The sequence below is a fragment of the Triplophysa rosa genome, linkage group LG24 (genome assembly GCF_024868665.1).
Source record: "Triplophysa rosa linkage group LG24, Trosa_1v2, whole genome shotgun sequence".
Classification (NCBI taxonomy): domain Eukaryota; kingdom Metazoa; phylum Chordata; class Actinopteri; order Cypriniformes; family Nemacheilidae; genus Triplophysa; species Triplophysa rosa.
Window position 1 is genome coordinate 20,680 of NC_079913.1, and position 16,032 is coordinate 36,711.

Below are 16,032 nucleotides of genomic sequence, written 5' to 3' on the forward strand. Positions count from 1 at the left end.
AGGCAGGAGCACCCACAGTCAAATAAAACACAGACTTATTATTTCATTTGGAATAGAGAAGTGTTAACATACACATACAGAAAAGCAGTTTTCTAATCAAACAAGTGCATACCCAAGGCTACAAAATTATGGCACATCAGTTACTTCTAAGATGAACATTACAGACACTTTCACATCACACCAAGCCGATCAGTAGAATCATGATACTCCAACCTAGGCATATAAAAATCTCCTACCCCACCAATGGACAAATCATACTTACCCACACCTGTAGAAACATTCTACTGACTCGCCAGACCTACAAAAATCTGAACTGAATGGTAAAAAAAAACCAAAAGTACATTAGTACTTTTATTAGAAATTAGTCATTTTTTACTAACCTTGTGTTGTGGTGGATCTCAAGAATTAACAAACTAGACTCTGAAGACAGACAAAAGTTATCAATTACAAATAAAAAACAAATGTTGACATCTCCACTGAGGTAAAAGCAGCCTGCACATGACCCAAGGAGAGACCCACTGAAGAAACTTAAACATTCAAAACAAACAACTAATATAACCATTAAACATCTTACAGACTGATGTGCATAAAACAGATGCACATCACGTAAATGTGATGTGTCGCGTTTTCATCACCCAACATTGAAATGAACACATCAGCCTTACCCAGCATATCAGTAATCAATCAACCAAACAAGCAAATGGATGAGCAACTGGTGCTACAGCTTTTAAAGCACTGTAAAACCCGCCTTCTCTTTTCATAACCAATCATTATCAGGGGAAACCTTTTAGCCAATGAGCTTTCAGTATAATGCTAGCGCTTCATTAAAGTTGCTTCTCTGAACGGGTGAACCTAAACTTATATTGATGAAACGCTTGTTACATTTTTTAAATGATTGTCTTCAATTTTATTTTGATTATTACAACTATTGTAATGTTAACGATAATCACACAATTAAATGAAATCGCTTACATCATTGGGATTTTAAAAAGCAAACTGAAGGCGGGTGACATTGTTGCATGTGCTTCGATTGACCAACAGATATCGCTAGAGCGCGCGATGTTTTCAGCTATGTAAAGCTTCCATCTTTGTATTGTCTTTTTTATCTTATCAAAGTCAATACTAACATTGGGCCTTATTCATGACAAATTCGTACATATTTGATTTGCGCTTAAAACAGACCTTCCCGAAAACTCTCCTCCAGATTTAATTCTATTTTATTTATAGCAATTTTTACAATGTTGCATTGTTTCAAAAAAGAAAAAAACAAAGGTTGCAAATGATACAGTATGAATAACAGCCACGCAAATCTGGGCATGCTGTGGAATCTTCTGGATTCCATTCTCAGGTTTGATTCGTTATATTGCATGAGTGCATACAAGGCGCTTTTAGCCATCTGAAATAATCCCTGGTGCTCTTCTGAAAACGGCCACCTGGTGGCGCCTGAGAGCGCTTTGGCAGCACTGCTTTTTTCGAAAACGCGTAGGCTGCGATGAATTCGAATATCCGCGGTATACATGTTACGAGTATTTTATTTTGAAGAATATTACTGAATATAAAAATGTAGTAACCAGCAATATTAACTTCTCCATAGGTGTTTTGTACAAGTATGATGGTCGGGCAAAGTAGTGTTTGTCCCGCCCCTCCTCCACTGTGATTCGACGGCTGTGTAAAAAGGGACAGTAGTGAGCTCTCCGTTTTAAATTAATGAGTATTATTATTTCACCTATGAATATTCTTTTTTTCGTATTACTTCTGAGCCCCTCTTAAAATGGATGTTTTGAATGTTAATTGTATGCTATCAATATTTGTATTATAAAAAAAATTAAAAACGGAAAAAAAGACATCGTGAAATATCATTATAATACATAGTGCATCAAAATGCAGTGTCATCGGTTTGTCTAAACCAATAAAGAACGTTTTGAATTCTGAAAATGCGAACATTATACATCAGAACGATTTACTCAAAAATTCTTTCTGCTCACGTTTCATGAATGAGGCCCATAGCCATAGACAGTAGATGTGCGATCATCACATGGAAATGATACTGATAAACGCCAACTCAATGTCAAGAATTCATAAGAATTAGCCACGAATTCCCGTGAGATCAGGTTAGATTTCTCATTGGCTATACGGATATTTTGGCATCTTTGAACAGTTAGCTAACCCTAAATTTAAAATCGGAGAGAGGCAGATAGCGTTTTTCATGAATTTATTGTTGTTCAGCGGGTTGAAACATGACAACAGCACATCAGCTTTGACCTTCACTGCTGTGGAAAACTAAGAAATTAAACTCCTCACATTTTTCTATAACCAGCATCAGAAACTCAGTCAAAACGCAACAGAAAAACAAACAAGACACTATCTGTTTTTCCCAAATAGTGTTTTATGTAACAGCTAATGTTTCCTCTATAAATACAGAAATACAAGTGTCTGTATGAAACAAGCTTTAACAGAGAACAAAATAATTACACTAATCACAAAAACAAATCTGTCAGCCCCTTTTACAAACCAACGTATAATCAGAGTCTATACATTCATCTCTAAAATGGAAAAACAATAAATAACCTTTGGTGGTTTAGCTGACAGTCCTGTATTACATAAAACAGCAAACACTTCTGACATTAAAACATGTAACCTTTTTTCCTTTAAAGTGCACAATAACTGCAGCTCTGAAAAAACACATACACACACTAACAGAACACGCAAGTGTCTATCACAGACACACACACACACAAAAATAGTGTCTACCAAAAAGACACCGTACTTCAAACGATTTGAAGTATAAACTCACAATTATTGCTGAGAATATAAACTCACATTTCAAGCTGAAAACTGATGAAGACTCCAACAGACATAGATGACATGTGTATAAAACGTTCAAATTTCGTTCAACTTTGTGTGCATGTCAGTTTAGGCCGAGACTCACATTCAAATGCACAACATCCGGCAGGACTCTTACACATCACAGCTGTATATGAAACATGTGAATTTTCTTTCCTATGAGAACATCACATCCAGAGTGAAGGAAATAATACTTAAAACAATTGTAACAGCTAAAACAAATACTTGATATTTAAAAAAAATCAAATAAGTAGCTGAATTGCACGATTTCAACACTTTGATAACAGAGGTCATTGTCAGGACGCCCCTGATGAGGGGAAACAGCACCGCTGTGTGTTCATCACGTGCAGCATCAAGTCAGTAAACCAAAACCAGAAGATTCACCATCACGATTTGATCTTCCACAGCTGTGAAGGAAAAGCAGAGAGTGAACAAATGTGCTGACACAAAAAGCAGCTCTCCACAGAAACCATCAGCATCCAACAGCCCTGACCTTTAGATTGAAGCCCAGCAGGTCACTGATGACCCCTGACACGGCCGACAGAATGACCACCTGAGTGATGTTGTACAGAAGCGGGTTCATGGTGAGACCGTATAAACGAAACGGAGCGTCTAACTCCTGAAAGACACAGACAGGTACACATACTGACACTCAGTTTTCTCTTGTCAATCACTGTGCAATAAAACACCTTTCTTCATTAAGAGGGTTCTGAAGTCTGATTTCATTCCTAAATGCAGATCGTCTGTGTGTGTGTGTAATATGTGAATACCTTTAATAATTTGGTGGCCAGTTTGAGGACATTGTTGACCAGCGTTAGTTCTTCTTTCTTATTTGGTTTCTTCTCCATCTTCAAGTACAAATTAATCTGAATGAAGTAGAAACACATAAATTTAGTATTCTGGGATCGTGTGTGAGCATGCGTGTGTGACTGTGTGTGTGTACCTGTTCTGTCAGTAGGATGGAGGTGTTGCTGTACTTCTTGCTGGTCTCTGAACCCAGCGTGACGAATCGCAGCAGAAAAAGCGACAGCGACGTGCACCAGATCACCAGCTCCCAGTTATAATGAAACTCCAGGAACGTCTCGTGCATGTGCAGCAACTGCAGCACAAACACATGACGAACACTGCAGCACAATGAGGAGTCATGACACAAAAACACTTGACATCATCCAGAGACTGACCTGAGCGCAGCAGATGAAAACCACAGACAGAGTGAGAAGAAACGCAGAAGAAATGATCACGTCCACCGAACGCTGAGGACCACGCCGCTGTGCACACACACAAATGTTAGTTTACACCGGAGATCATTTCAGAATGTCCGAAAAATTTTAAGCACAATTTCTACCTTCAGGTAGGAACGCAGTGAGAGCCACATCTTGATGTTCTGAACCTTCTTCAAACGGAAATGAGGGACTTCAGATTTTCTGGCTCTTCGTGCTGATGTCAAATGACCGAACAGCTTTGCAAACAGAAGCCGCTGAAAGAGGCGAAAATAAAAAAGGCTTGAGCACAAACAAACAATCAACTTCACAGTAACACAACAGATGCGTTGCGTGAGCAGAAGTTGAAGGTGATCATCTGTGGTTTGTTGTAATTCAGCTGACTGACAGTTGGACATCTCTCACCTGCTTGTACGTTCTCTCTGCGACGCTGAGCAGAAAGAAGAAAAGCCAGATGAGACACACGCGCACGAGGAAGCTCACGGTCACCATGGCGACCACCAGGATGTCGGCCGAGGAGCCGAAAGCGACGGACACGAGCTCGCCGGGCGACAGGGACGCAAGCTGCTCCGGGTCTTTATACTGGAACAATCTAAAGGCGAACGGAGTTAAACCCAGAGCCACAGACACCAGGTTGCCCAATATCTGATAGCCGATCCCGGGCATGTACAGATTCACCTGTAAAGCACACAGGAAATGACATCACACTGGATCAAGCTGAACGGAAGGTCTTCGTATAGAGAGTGTTTGTAGCATTCAGACTCACCCTGTTCATAATCATACCGCTGATCTCCAGCACAGACATGTCGGCTTTCTTACACTCGTTTCCTTCCCACACGATGGCGCTGACGCGCTCCAGACCCGGGTTTGAACTGTGAAGCCACGGCGCATGACCCTTCACCAGCAGAGAGACATAAAACACGTTTAATGAACGAATGAGGAGCAACATTTATTTTTCTGATATTTATTACAGCAAAGCAAATGTACACTAGGTGTTTCACTAACAAGACAGCTCACCTGATGAAACGGGTCGTCTCTGAACTCTTTCTTAGAGGAAGAACAGGCGGCCGAACCGTCGGCGTCCGTCTCGCTCGTGCAGGATGAGCGGCACTCGGCGCAGTGCAGGAAATCTTCCCACAGCACATCCTCCGTCTCCGAGCCGTGCCGCGCGCTCTCCGATTCCTGCGTCCGTGAACTCGAGCAGCGGGAACTGCAGCTTGTTCCTGATTTCATTGTCTCCTGAATTAAGCGAGAGAAATAAATGAGTGTGTGTGTGTATGTTCCATGTGCCTGCGAGCGTGTTTGTACCTCAGTAGGGTAATGTTTTTTGTAGTGATGTGTTTTTCTGTTGCGTAGCGTGCAGTCGCTGTTCTTGTGCTCCGCTCCCCTGCGGAGGGCGCTATAGTTCTCTGGGTCTTCTTCACTGGACGCTTCATCGGACACGTTCTCTGCGCCGCGCACCACCTCGGCCTCCTGCAGGCAACACAAGACAGAAATGCGCTTCAGTCACAGCCGTGTGCGCTAGCTCACGGACGCACGTGCATGCGAGACGGTACCTTGTTGGCAGGTGTGGGTTGATTTCTGGTGTTCTGGACGTTCCAGCAGGTCTCTTCTCCACGCAGCAGGTCGCAGTGCGGCTGGTGAAACTGTAACCCTTCCTCGCTGCTTTTACTGGTGAAACGTCCGTCCAGAGACACGTATCCGTTGTCGGTCTCCGTCGACTTATCGATGGACTGCTTGGACTTTTTAGACCTACTGGAACGACAACTAGAGAACGTGAGAAGAACAGCCTGAAAGGTTTCTGTTACCACCTCAGTGTGGGCTGAATCAGCCGTACATAAGGCGAAGTTCAAACATGGAGCAAATGAATGAAACGGCTACAAAATCCCTTATCCAGCGACAGACACACAAAACGAAAGCGAACCGTTGCGTCCGTCATTTATACCAGCAAATGTGTTTTTAGCAAAGGGATGTTGCAGCCTGGGAGAAGAAAACGAAAGAGACAGAAATACACACCCCGCTTTAAAGATACCATGCCAGAAATCTCTGAAGAAAGAGCCGAGGCCGCGGGTGCCAGCAGAGATGGAGCTGTGCAGCGCCCCCTCCTGAGCGTTATCAGTAGTGCTAGAACCATCCGCTTCTCTATGAACCTCCAAATGAGCGGATTTCCTCAACTTCCTTCAGCGAGAAACATTAGAAGTGCAGAGCACTTAGAAAAGTCCAGAACAGTGTCATATTTGGCTTCAGAGCTCCCAAAGTAAAGAAGCAAAGGCAAAAGCTTGAAAGATCCCATTAGAGCATCGATTTTACGATTCGTTTACGATAAAGTTGATGATTTCATGTGCAAAGACACGAATCTCACCTGCGCCTCTTTCCGCTGCCGCCACCGCTGCTGGTGTTACTGCTGCTGGGGGTTTTGGGTGTGTGTGTGGAGACGATCTGACAGTGAACCGTTCCTAACAGCAGCATTAACCAGAAGGCACCGAACACTTCGGTGGTGGGAATCGCATGAGCGCTGGAAATGCTGATAAACAGCACGGCTGCAAGAGCTGCAACAAGGAAACGACAACAAACACACTTCAAACACTCTGACTTGAGTTACACACACACGTGCCAACATGAACAGACTGAAACACGTCAAAGATTAAATTAAACACGACATTCCCTCACGATGAGGATAAACACTGTCGGTGCAAACCACAACGTGCTTTGCGTAGTAAACTTCACCTCAGTCTATTCACACACACACACTGATGACATCACTGATTCACATCAAAACAATCACTGAAATGTAAAGACTACATTTTCTTTGCGGTTTGTCGTGTTTTCTGCACAGATGCGGTATGTCAAACACGTACACAGATTAACACCTGCATCCACTGTCATGTGTCACATGACACACACTCACCTTGCAGCAGATAGAGAGACAGAAGCAGGTAAAAGATTCCTCTGGACGTCACCTGAATCCACCAGCGGAAGAAAAAAGGGAAGAAAACCACTCGGACGATGCCCTTCCGGGTCAGAGACGTCCACGGGCTCTCGGGCTTGGCCTTGGCAAAAGCCGACCCTAAAGAGAGAATAAAAGCACAGTAGAGACATGAAGATCTTATTCACCACACAGAGCAAACTCCATCCAATACACCACAGATCTCAGATCAGATGGTTTCAGGTGCTGTGATGTCATCACTTCTCACCTCTGACCAGATCCACATCGATCAGGTCCGGTTTCACATGACCTGTCTTCTTTGGTTTGTTTCTCAGACCCTACAGACAAAACAACATCACGGAGAGCCTTCAGATGAGAGAGTTAACATGAAAACCGTGCGTGTTGAACTGATGAAATTACAAAATCAGAATAAACCTTGTGAAATACATCTGCAGTTGTTTTGTTTGACAGTGTTTCATGCCTTCAGATATCAGTGTGCATGACTTTATTTTCATTTAGAAAAAAACCCACCTTGAGAACACTGCAATGTAGCTTTTGCGATTTATTTTATCAAAGTATATTTTTGACATGTTGATTATAATAAATATACAGACAGAATAGAGGTCATGTGTTTGTGTTTATGGTTATCACGTCCTCCTCTTATATATACAGTGGCTTGCAAAAGTATTCATCCCCCTTCATTTTATTCACATTTTGTTATGCTGCTGCCTTATCTTAAACTACTTTAAATGATTATTTTTTTACATTAATCTACACTCCATGCACAATAATGACAAAACAAAAAACTGATTTTTGACAGCTTTGCAAATTCATTAAAAATAAAAAACAAAAATAAGTACATTGCATAAGTATTCATACCCTCAACTCAGAAAATGGTTATAGCGCCTTTACAGACTCAAATCTTTTTGGGTATGATGTGAAAAGCTTTACACATCTACATTTGGCAATTTTCTGTCATTCTTCTCCTCAGATCCTCTCAAACTCTGTCAGGTTGGATGGAGATCATCAGTAGACAGACATGTTCAGGTTTCTACAGAGATGTTCAGTTGGGTTCAAGCACTAGCTGGGCCACTCAAGGACATAGACAGAGTTGTCCATAAGCCACTCTTGCATTGTTTTAGTTGTGTGCTTAGGATCATTGTCATGTTGGAGAATGAACCTTCTGCCCTGTCCGAGGTTCTGAATGTTCTGGGCTAGGTTTTCATGATCATTATCTCCCTATTTTGTGTACAGTCCCTGAAGCTGAGAAACACCCCCACATCATGATGCTGTTTCCACTACACTTTACTGTTAAGACGGTATTGTACAGGTGTTGAGCAGTGCTTGTTTTTCTCCAGACATGATGCATGAATCTGAGATTCATCAGACCAGAATATCTTGTTTCTGACAGTTTGAAAGATTCGTTGAAGTAAGTTTTTGCATATTTCAAGTTTCCATGTGTCTTCACTGAGCAAAGGCTTGAGTCTGGCCACTGAGCCATAAAGCCCAGATTGGTGGAGTGTTGCAGTGATGTTTGTCCTTCTGTAAGTTTCTCCCATCTCCATATATGATCATGGAGCTCAACCAGAGTGATCATCAGCTTCTTGGTCACCGCTCTAACCAAGCCCCTTCTCCATCGATGGCTCAGTTTGGACAGGAGGTCAGCTCAAGTAAGAGATCTGGTGGTTCCAAACCTCTTTCATTGAGGATAAATGGAGGCTACATGCTTCTGTGAACCTTCAATACAGCAGATTTTTTTCAGAAGTCTTCCCCAGATCTGTGCCTTGATACAATCCTGTCTCAAAGCTCTACCGGCAGCTCTTTTGACCTCATGTCTTGGTTTTTACTTTGATACGCATTTTCAGCTGTTGCACCCTTTATAGAGAGGTATGTGCCGCTCCAAATCATACTTATTCAATTGAATTTGGCACAGGTTAACTCCACTCGAAGTGTATAAACATCAACAAGCTAAACTAATGCTTTTGAGCTAAATTTCAAGTGTCCCAGAAAAGGGTATGAATACTTATGCAATGTACTTATTTTTGTTTTTTATTTTTAATAAATTTGCAAAGCTGTCAAAAATCAGTTTTTTGTTTTGTCATTATTGTGCATGGAGTGTAGATTAACGTAAAAAAAAAAATTTTTAAAGTAGTTTAAGATAAGGCAGCAGCATAACAAAATGTGAATAAAATGAAGGGGGATAAATACTTTTGCAAGCCACTGTATATATACGTATATATACAGTATATACACTACACACATGAACATGCTGTGAACATTTATGATCAAACTCATCACCAACTTCAATATGAAACACTGCCAACATAAGCACTCATGTTAAAAGGTTAGATGTAAACTACATACACACAGTGGGTTATATTGTTGTAAAGTACATGTGCGTTCACATCATCATACAAACAAAATCATATGTATCTCTGTAAACTACAAAAGATGATGATATGAGTCTCACGTGTTTTCTCATGTTTTATAGATTATATATTTGATATCAGACCATCAATAGTCTTCAGTCTACTCTCTCTCTCACTTGACCTGTCCATCAGTCATGTTAAGAACAGAGCACATAATGCAAATGTTTTCAGGTAACTGGCTCTCTGAATGAGACAAATCTAGAAAGATGAGGTGTGTTTAGTGTTAGTGTGTCATCCTTCATCAGAAGAGCAGCATGATGTCAATCTAAACATGCTGTCAAACAACACCGTACACACACACGGCTCCACCTGCAGACTGACAGCGGCAGTGCTGTACTCACCCGTCTAATAAACTGCTTGTGAGGAAGGTGATAGGGTGAGTGAGAAATGTTGAACACAAACAGAAAGAAGAGATGTGAGAAGATAAGAGAATGAATGAAGAGTGATTGATTCTTTACCTTGATCTCTCGCTGCTCCACTGATTTCTCCCAAATCTGCTGATCATATGCACCAATCTAATACACAAACACACATCAAAACTATCAAGTATGCCCACCATGTCTTATAATTCATTACATACATGTCAACTGTCTGATATGACTCTTTATGTATAGCCTGATACAGTTCCACTCTTCTGAAGAAACCCAGAACACTGGACAACAAACAGACAATTACATGAGAAAAACAACACAAACATTTACTAACACAATTATTCAAAACATATTGAAATACATTCTAGAGGACAGAGAACTTACAACAACAGACAGAAAGAAGAGAGAGAGACCATATTTATTGTTTACGGTAGTAAAGGACAACAAGAATTATCTTTCTTTTCGTTTGTTTACATTGCACTATTTGTACGCAGTCCAGCTGCAAATGCTTTGGCAATACGAATGTACACTTTGTCATGCCAATAAAGCACACCTAAATTGAGAAATTGAGAGAGACAGACAGACAGACAGACAGAGAGACAGACAGACAGCGAGAAAGAGAGACACACAGACAGACAGACAGACAGACAGAGAGAAAGAGAGACACACACACAGACAGACAGACAGACAGACAGACATATACAGACTGACATACTGATACAGACAGACAGATACAGACAGACAGACAGAGAGACAGACAAACAGAGAGACAGACATATACAGACTGATACAGACAGACAGATACAGACAGACAGAGAGAAAGAGAGACACAGAGACAGAGACAGACAGAAAGAGAGACACACAGACAAACAGACAGACGGACGGACGGACGGACGGACGGACGGACAGACAGACAGACAGACAGACAGACAGACAGACAGACAGACAGACAGAAAGAGAGACACACAGACAAACAGACAGACAAACAGACGGACAGACAGACGGACAGACAGATACAGACAGCAGGGCTCTAGACTAACTTTTTGCACTGGTTGCACTGGTGCGCCTAACTTTTTTTCTTAGGTGCACCAGCACAAAAGTTAGGTGCACCCAAATTTTCGGCCGAATCGCATTTAACACCGCAGTTTTACCAGCTCACTTTTTTAAAAATCGCTGTCCATATAGGCAAAATTGACTTGTAAATGATTAACTAACAATCTGGTCAACATAAAGTTCTTTATTTGAAGCACAATTCTACAAGAAAGGTAACTTACTGAAAACGTGTTGGTGCTTAAAGTGCTTCAGTGAACTTAAATTTAAAACATCTCAAGATAAATGGACCAGGGCTTTACATAACCTGGGAGGTTGATGGCTCCGTGTCAGAGCATTGCTTATGATTTTCGGACGGATCAGGCCTTAACTTAACATTATTCACGAAAAAGTTGTCAATCGTTCTTTTCACCTTCTCTCATCATCCACTCTGTTTAACTGATGGGCCTATAGGCTCCTCCCCTCTCTGTCTGACTGCAGCACACGCATTTTCACACTTACACACCAGAGGTTGCGCTAGACCTTTTTATTTTCCGTCATTTTGACAGACACGCTCATAAAAAATCAGTCATAATCTATTATTACCCGTCACTATGGTGCAAGGTGGCTTTACGTGGTAATTAGTATGTTCGTGACGTCATCACGCTGTACTTGCATCTCGGAACTTGTTGTATTTTAATACAACTGAATGCCCAATAAAGCCGTTGTTGTTTATATTCATCTATATATTTAATGTTTTAATGTTTATGTTCATATGTGATTCGATCTGGGAAAACCCAACACATGGTGCAAATTTATATATTACTGTTTTTGATACCATATTCAAGCCCTTTCCAAATCAGTTTTATTTTGCTCATACCTTGTGTATGTAACAAAAGTTATGGCTGAGGTCGGCTGAAGCGCTAGGATTTACAGGAACGGAATTTGGAGGAAAACGAGTTTAAAGTTAAGTGATGAAAATAAAAGCACAACAGTCCAGTATCACAAGGAAAAGTCACTTTACAGTGGTAAAAGTCTTACTCTAATAACAATTTAATAAAAAAAAACATTTCCCAGTGTTGAAGTCTAAAAATACTGTACAAAACCGTTTGAATAAAAGGAAAGTAAGGAAAATGGTGCGGGCACACTTACAGAACGAGAGCTCTGCCATTATCACTACACAAGGAAACTAGCAAACATTACGGACAACAACTAATAAGCAGTGAAGCAAGTTTTACCTCGTTTATCATGTGCATAGTGTCTGGACTCATAATCATCCCTTGTATGTTTTGCGATCGGATAACTCCCGGTGCTGCAGACGGGGAGCTCTGTCATCTCACGAAAACATTGTATAAAAAACTTTGCATGCCGTAGTTTACACAGGACTGGCGGGAAATGTGCATTGATACTCCTTCATTCTTCATGTTATGTGGTTTACTTTGATAGGTGAACTGTCTTTCCCGCGTCCCAGCGCGACATCCGACGGGTTTTTCCAGATCGCATCACATCACATATGTCTAGTCAGTAACAATGACAGGTGAAAACACGCACGTCCCTTCGCGAGCACATCACGCTCTAATGAAGGGAAACGGGGAGTTACAAATTGCCCTCATTGTAATCCGTCAAAATGACGGACGAACGGCCTTCAGATTTTTCCATCACTGGTAAAAAAATCTGTCAATGACAAGAGAATTTTCGGTTAACGCGACCTCTGGTACACACATGTACAGGAAAATCTGGACCACGGCCAATCAGAGGGGGGTCCGCCCTTCACTATCTCTGATTGGTTTAGACCACGATATGGGCCTAATGTGTGTCTGTTGTTGAATCACAGGGAGACTTTCAGAGTCGCGAAGACTTTTTTTCTCCCTCGAACAGCTGGTCGCACTCTAGAGCCCTGGACAGACAGATAGATACAGACAGACAGAAAGAGAGACACACAGACAGACAAACAGACATACAGACAGACGGACGGACGGTCGGACAGACAGACAGACATGCGCCATCTGCACTCGGTTGAATGATTTCCACAAATGAAATGAAAGTGTTCTTATCACATCACATCTCTGTGGCAATGAATCTGCATATTTCAGTCACGCTTTCATTTCAGACTCTACGTGTTGTCATGAGAACACATCTTTAAGGTTTCTGTAGATCGGGTCATTGGTCTGATTGTTGCCGGGGGTGATAAGTGCAGCATGGTGTCATTTACACACTGGAGGTGAAGACGCAGGACCGAAGTCACGCTGCAGTGGAAACAACTGAATAATTCATCCGTTTATTCTCATTAAACATACAGCAGGAGAACCCGCGCACACGTGTGTGTGTGTGTGTGTGTGTGTGTGTGTGTGTGTGTGCGTGCGTGCGTTGAAGCTTTACGTTGCTATGGCAGCCATGCAGTTACATAACAGCAACAACCTGTGCCGCAGTGACACACACACACACACACACACACAAACCGAGTCCTTCACACAGATATTTTCATTGTAAATGAATGACATCACAACAGCAGCGCTGCAGAGGATCTGATAATGACAACACAACACACACAGTTTCTGTCTGGAATGATGTTATGTGTGTTTCTAAATAAAGCTCAGCTGTTTGACTGAGCTGTAGGGTAACGCCTGTTTCCTGTAACACACACACAGCTCTACACAGACTCATGGTATGGTGGGCTGTGAGTATACACAACAAATGCACTTGCATCAATGTAAAGAAGAGAAGCTGATCATCTTATCATTTTGGATTTAGGAACAAAAATACATTATCAAGCCACACATCAGATGAATATTAAACAATGTCATGGTGGGTTTCTCATTGGGTTCAGTAACTAATGCAAAGAGAATTTAGCCTAATACATTTAGTTCTGTTTTATTGCTTCTGGTACTGTTCTCTGTTCACAAAATCACACTACTCCATATTCAAATGTGTGTATTTTAATAAAAGTCTCATTTATTACAAAACAAACCCTTTCCCGATTCAAGTGTCATGAGCATTTAGAAGAATAAAGAGAATGTGGAGTTGATAAGAGTAATGTTGTCAGTGTCAGTGTCAGATCAGCGATCCGTCTGGATGTTGTGTAAGCACTGAGGTTAACGTGTGTCGTCTATTTTATGTTCTGTAAAGTCGGTACTGTAGAAAAGCTGTAGATTAGTGTCCACACTCACAGACAAAACATAATTTCACGTGTTCTGACACAGGCGGAACTGAGTGACAGAATCAAATATGAGTGTAGAACATCACACACACAAACACACAAAAACACACAAACAGCAGAACTTACCTTCCTCTGATACCACAGCACAGGATCACGCACTTTACACGCCATTTACATGTAACAGGTCACACACACACCATCATTTCAAGCTGTGAACACACAGAGAGAGAGCAAGAGAGAGAGAGAGAGAGAGATCAGTCAGGCAGACAGCAGTGTGACGCACTAAAGCTCCTCTTACCAGAAGCAAAGGTGTGTCTGAAAACAACAACTAACACACGCACACACAGGTTTGTTTTTGGGACTTGGCTTAGACGTCTGTTGTTCACTCATCTAATGGTATTTTCTAACCCAAACCATCTCTGCATTTACTCACACACACAGAGCAGCTGCTGGTGTCATGCTGTACTGTGTGTTTAAGCAGTCCATCACAGTGACATAAACACGCGTGTCATTCATGGAGCGCATGAGTTCATATCATATGTGTAAGTGTATGAATGACCAATCATCAGCATGAAATCATTATTGTTTTAGTTTTTCCTTGCTGACGTGTTTAATACATCACACACACACACATGTATGACATGTTCAGTCATTCTGCTCTTCAGAACAACAACAAGAGCAGGCAAATTACACCATTTACATATTTTACATACAAACTCTCTCCTCCCTACACATTCCTGAAAAAAAACACACACACACAGGATTAGATTTGTCTGTGATTTACGGGTGTGAAACTGGGCGTGTGGGTGACCCGCCCTGACACACACATCAGAACATCACGGTGTCTGAAATTATACAACAGATTTTCTTGTTCCAGAACAAGGTGGGAAAATAACACACATAAACAAACACACAGACGTCTGTCTGTCTGTCTGTCTGTCTGTCTGTCTGTCTGTCTGTCTGTCTGTCAGGACTGGCATCAGACAAACATCAGACTAACATGGGACTGACATCAGACTAACACGGGACTGACATCAGACTAACACAGGACTGACATCAGACTAACACAGGACTGACATCAGACTAGCATAGGACTGACATCAAACTGCTGATCTGTGTGCAGGACAGACTGTGATCTGGAGAAAAATAGCACAGTGAAGTTATTACTGGAACAAACAACCAAAAATAGCCTTGAAAATCTTCAGAGATGAATGACTGTAGACAGACACGCGTTTGGTAAATCATCCTTAAGACAAGCGAAAAAGATTTTCTCCTGAAGACTTTGCAGCAAGACAGTTAACGAATCATGAATGCACAAAACAAACTGTATGACGGTAAATTGTTCACACACAAGTGTCGTTATAAAAGCCAAACACGCACACACAAATCTGAGATAAAACGAGATACTCGTCACAGATTAATGTGATTCTGCCTCTTTCAAACTATCATTTAGAGAACAATAAAACCCATGTGTGATGATTATGGATGTTTATTTACCTCAGTGAAGATCTTTAGTTCTTCATTGCTCGACAGACTGAATCGTAATGTGATGAAGACGCTGATAAACGCTAGGTTCTGTCTGTGATGCTTTTATTTCTCTTTCGGTCTGAGATTGGTTTATGTTTGTCCCTCTCTCTCTCTCGTTGTGCGATCGCTTTTTTGTCTTTCTGTCGGTCTCTTTGCCGTTTTACGGACTGCTTGAAGATCCGCGTTACCGACACGCGTTGAATAAACGCGCAGCTCAAATCACATTTACTTCTAAACACGACAGTATTACTGACAGTTTATGCGTGATAACGGTGTAAACGACACGTAAAGTACAACACAATTAAGAGAAGAATGTTCAATGGGGATGAGATGGTTTAGATAATCATATGTACGTTATGTGATACAAAATGATTCATGTCCTCTTCTAGCGGACCTACGATAGAAACGCCTCGGTGTGTCAAATCGTGTCTTACTTTACAGATGAAAAAAAAACGTCATAACTATTACATATAGTCAAATGTGTCTAGTTACAATAACTGATGATAATACAACATTATGTGTTTTAAAC

At 41.4% G+C, this 16,032-nt stretch overlaps 1 protein-coding gene across 5 annotated transcripts; it reads right to left on the minus strand.

Moving 5' to 3' along the window:
- Positions 1–2,197: 2,197 nt before the first annotated feature.
- On the minus strand, positions 2,198–15,641 carry phtf2 (putative homeodomain transcription factor 2). 5 transcript variants are annotated; one of them, XM_057324558.1, is made up of 18 exons: positions 15,474–15,639; positions 14,103–14,185; positions 9,878–9,934; positions 7,259–7,328; positions 6,973–7,131; positions 6,427–6,613; positions 6,081–6,242; positions 5,621–5,819; positions 5,373–5,537; positions 5,082–5,303; positions 4,831–4,959; positions 4,470–4,742; positions 4,190–4,321; positions 4,026–4,112; positions 3,788–3,943; positions 3,615–3,710; positions 3,338–3,463; positions 2,198–3,251 (listed from the first exon to the last, which is right to left on the minus strand). In XM_057324558.1, exons 2-18 carry the CDS (start codon positions 14,145–14,147, stop codon positions 3,231–3,233), a joined length of 2,286 nt encoding a protein of 761 aa, XP_057180541.1. In that variant the 5' UTR covers positions 14,148–14,185; positions 15,474–15,639; the 3' UTR covers positions 2,198–3,230. The 5 variants fall into 5 exon arrangements, with proteins under 5 accessions (XP_057180541.1, XP_057180540.1, XP_057180539.1 ...); XM_057324557.1 differs by having other exon boundaries at positions 5,082–5,537; positions 5,621–5,816; positions 15,474–15,641; XM_057324556.1 differs by having other exon boundaries at positions 5,082–5,537; positions 15,474–15,640.
- Between the last annotated feature and the right edge of the window lie 391 nt (positions 15,642–16,032).

Coding starts and splice junctions, on each gene's coding strand:
- phtf2 (XM_057324556.1), bottom strand. CDS start 14,147: ATGGCGTGTAAAGTGCGTGATCCTGTGCTGTGGTATCAGAGGAAG. Junction 5,820..6,080: donor CATGGTATCTTTAAAGCGGG/GTGTGTATTTCT, acceptor TTGTCGTTCCAG/TAGGTCTAAAAAGTCCAAGC. Junction 4,113..4,189: donor CACTGCGTTCCTACCTGAAG/GTAGAAATTGTG, acceptor GTGTGTGCACAG/CGGCGTGGTCCTCAGCGTTC.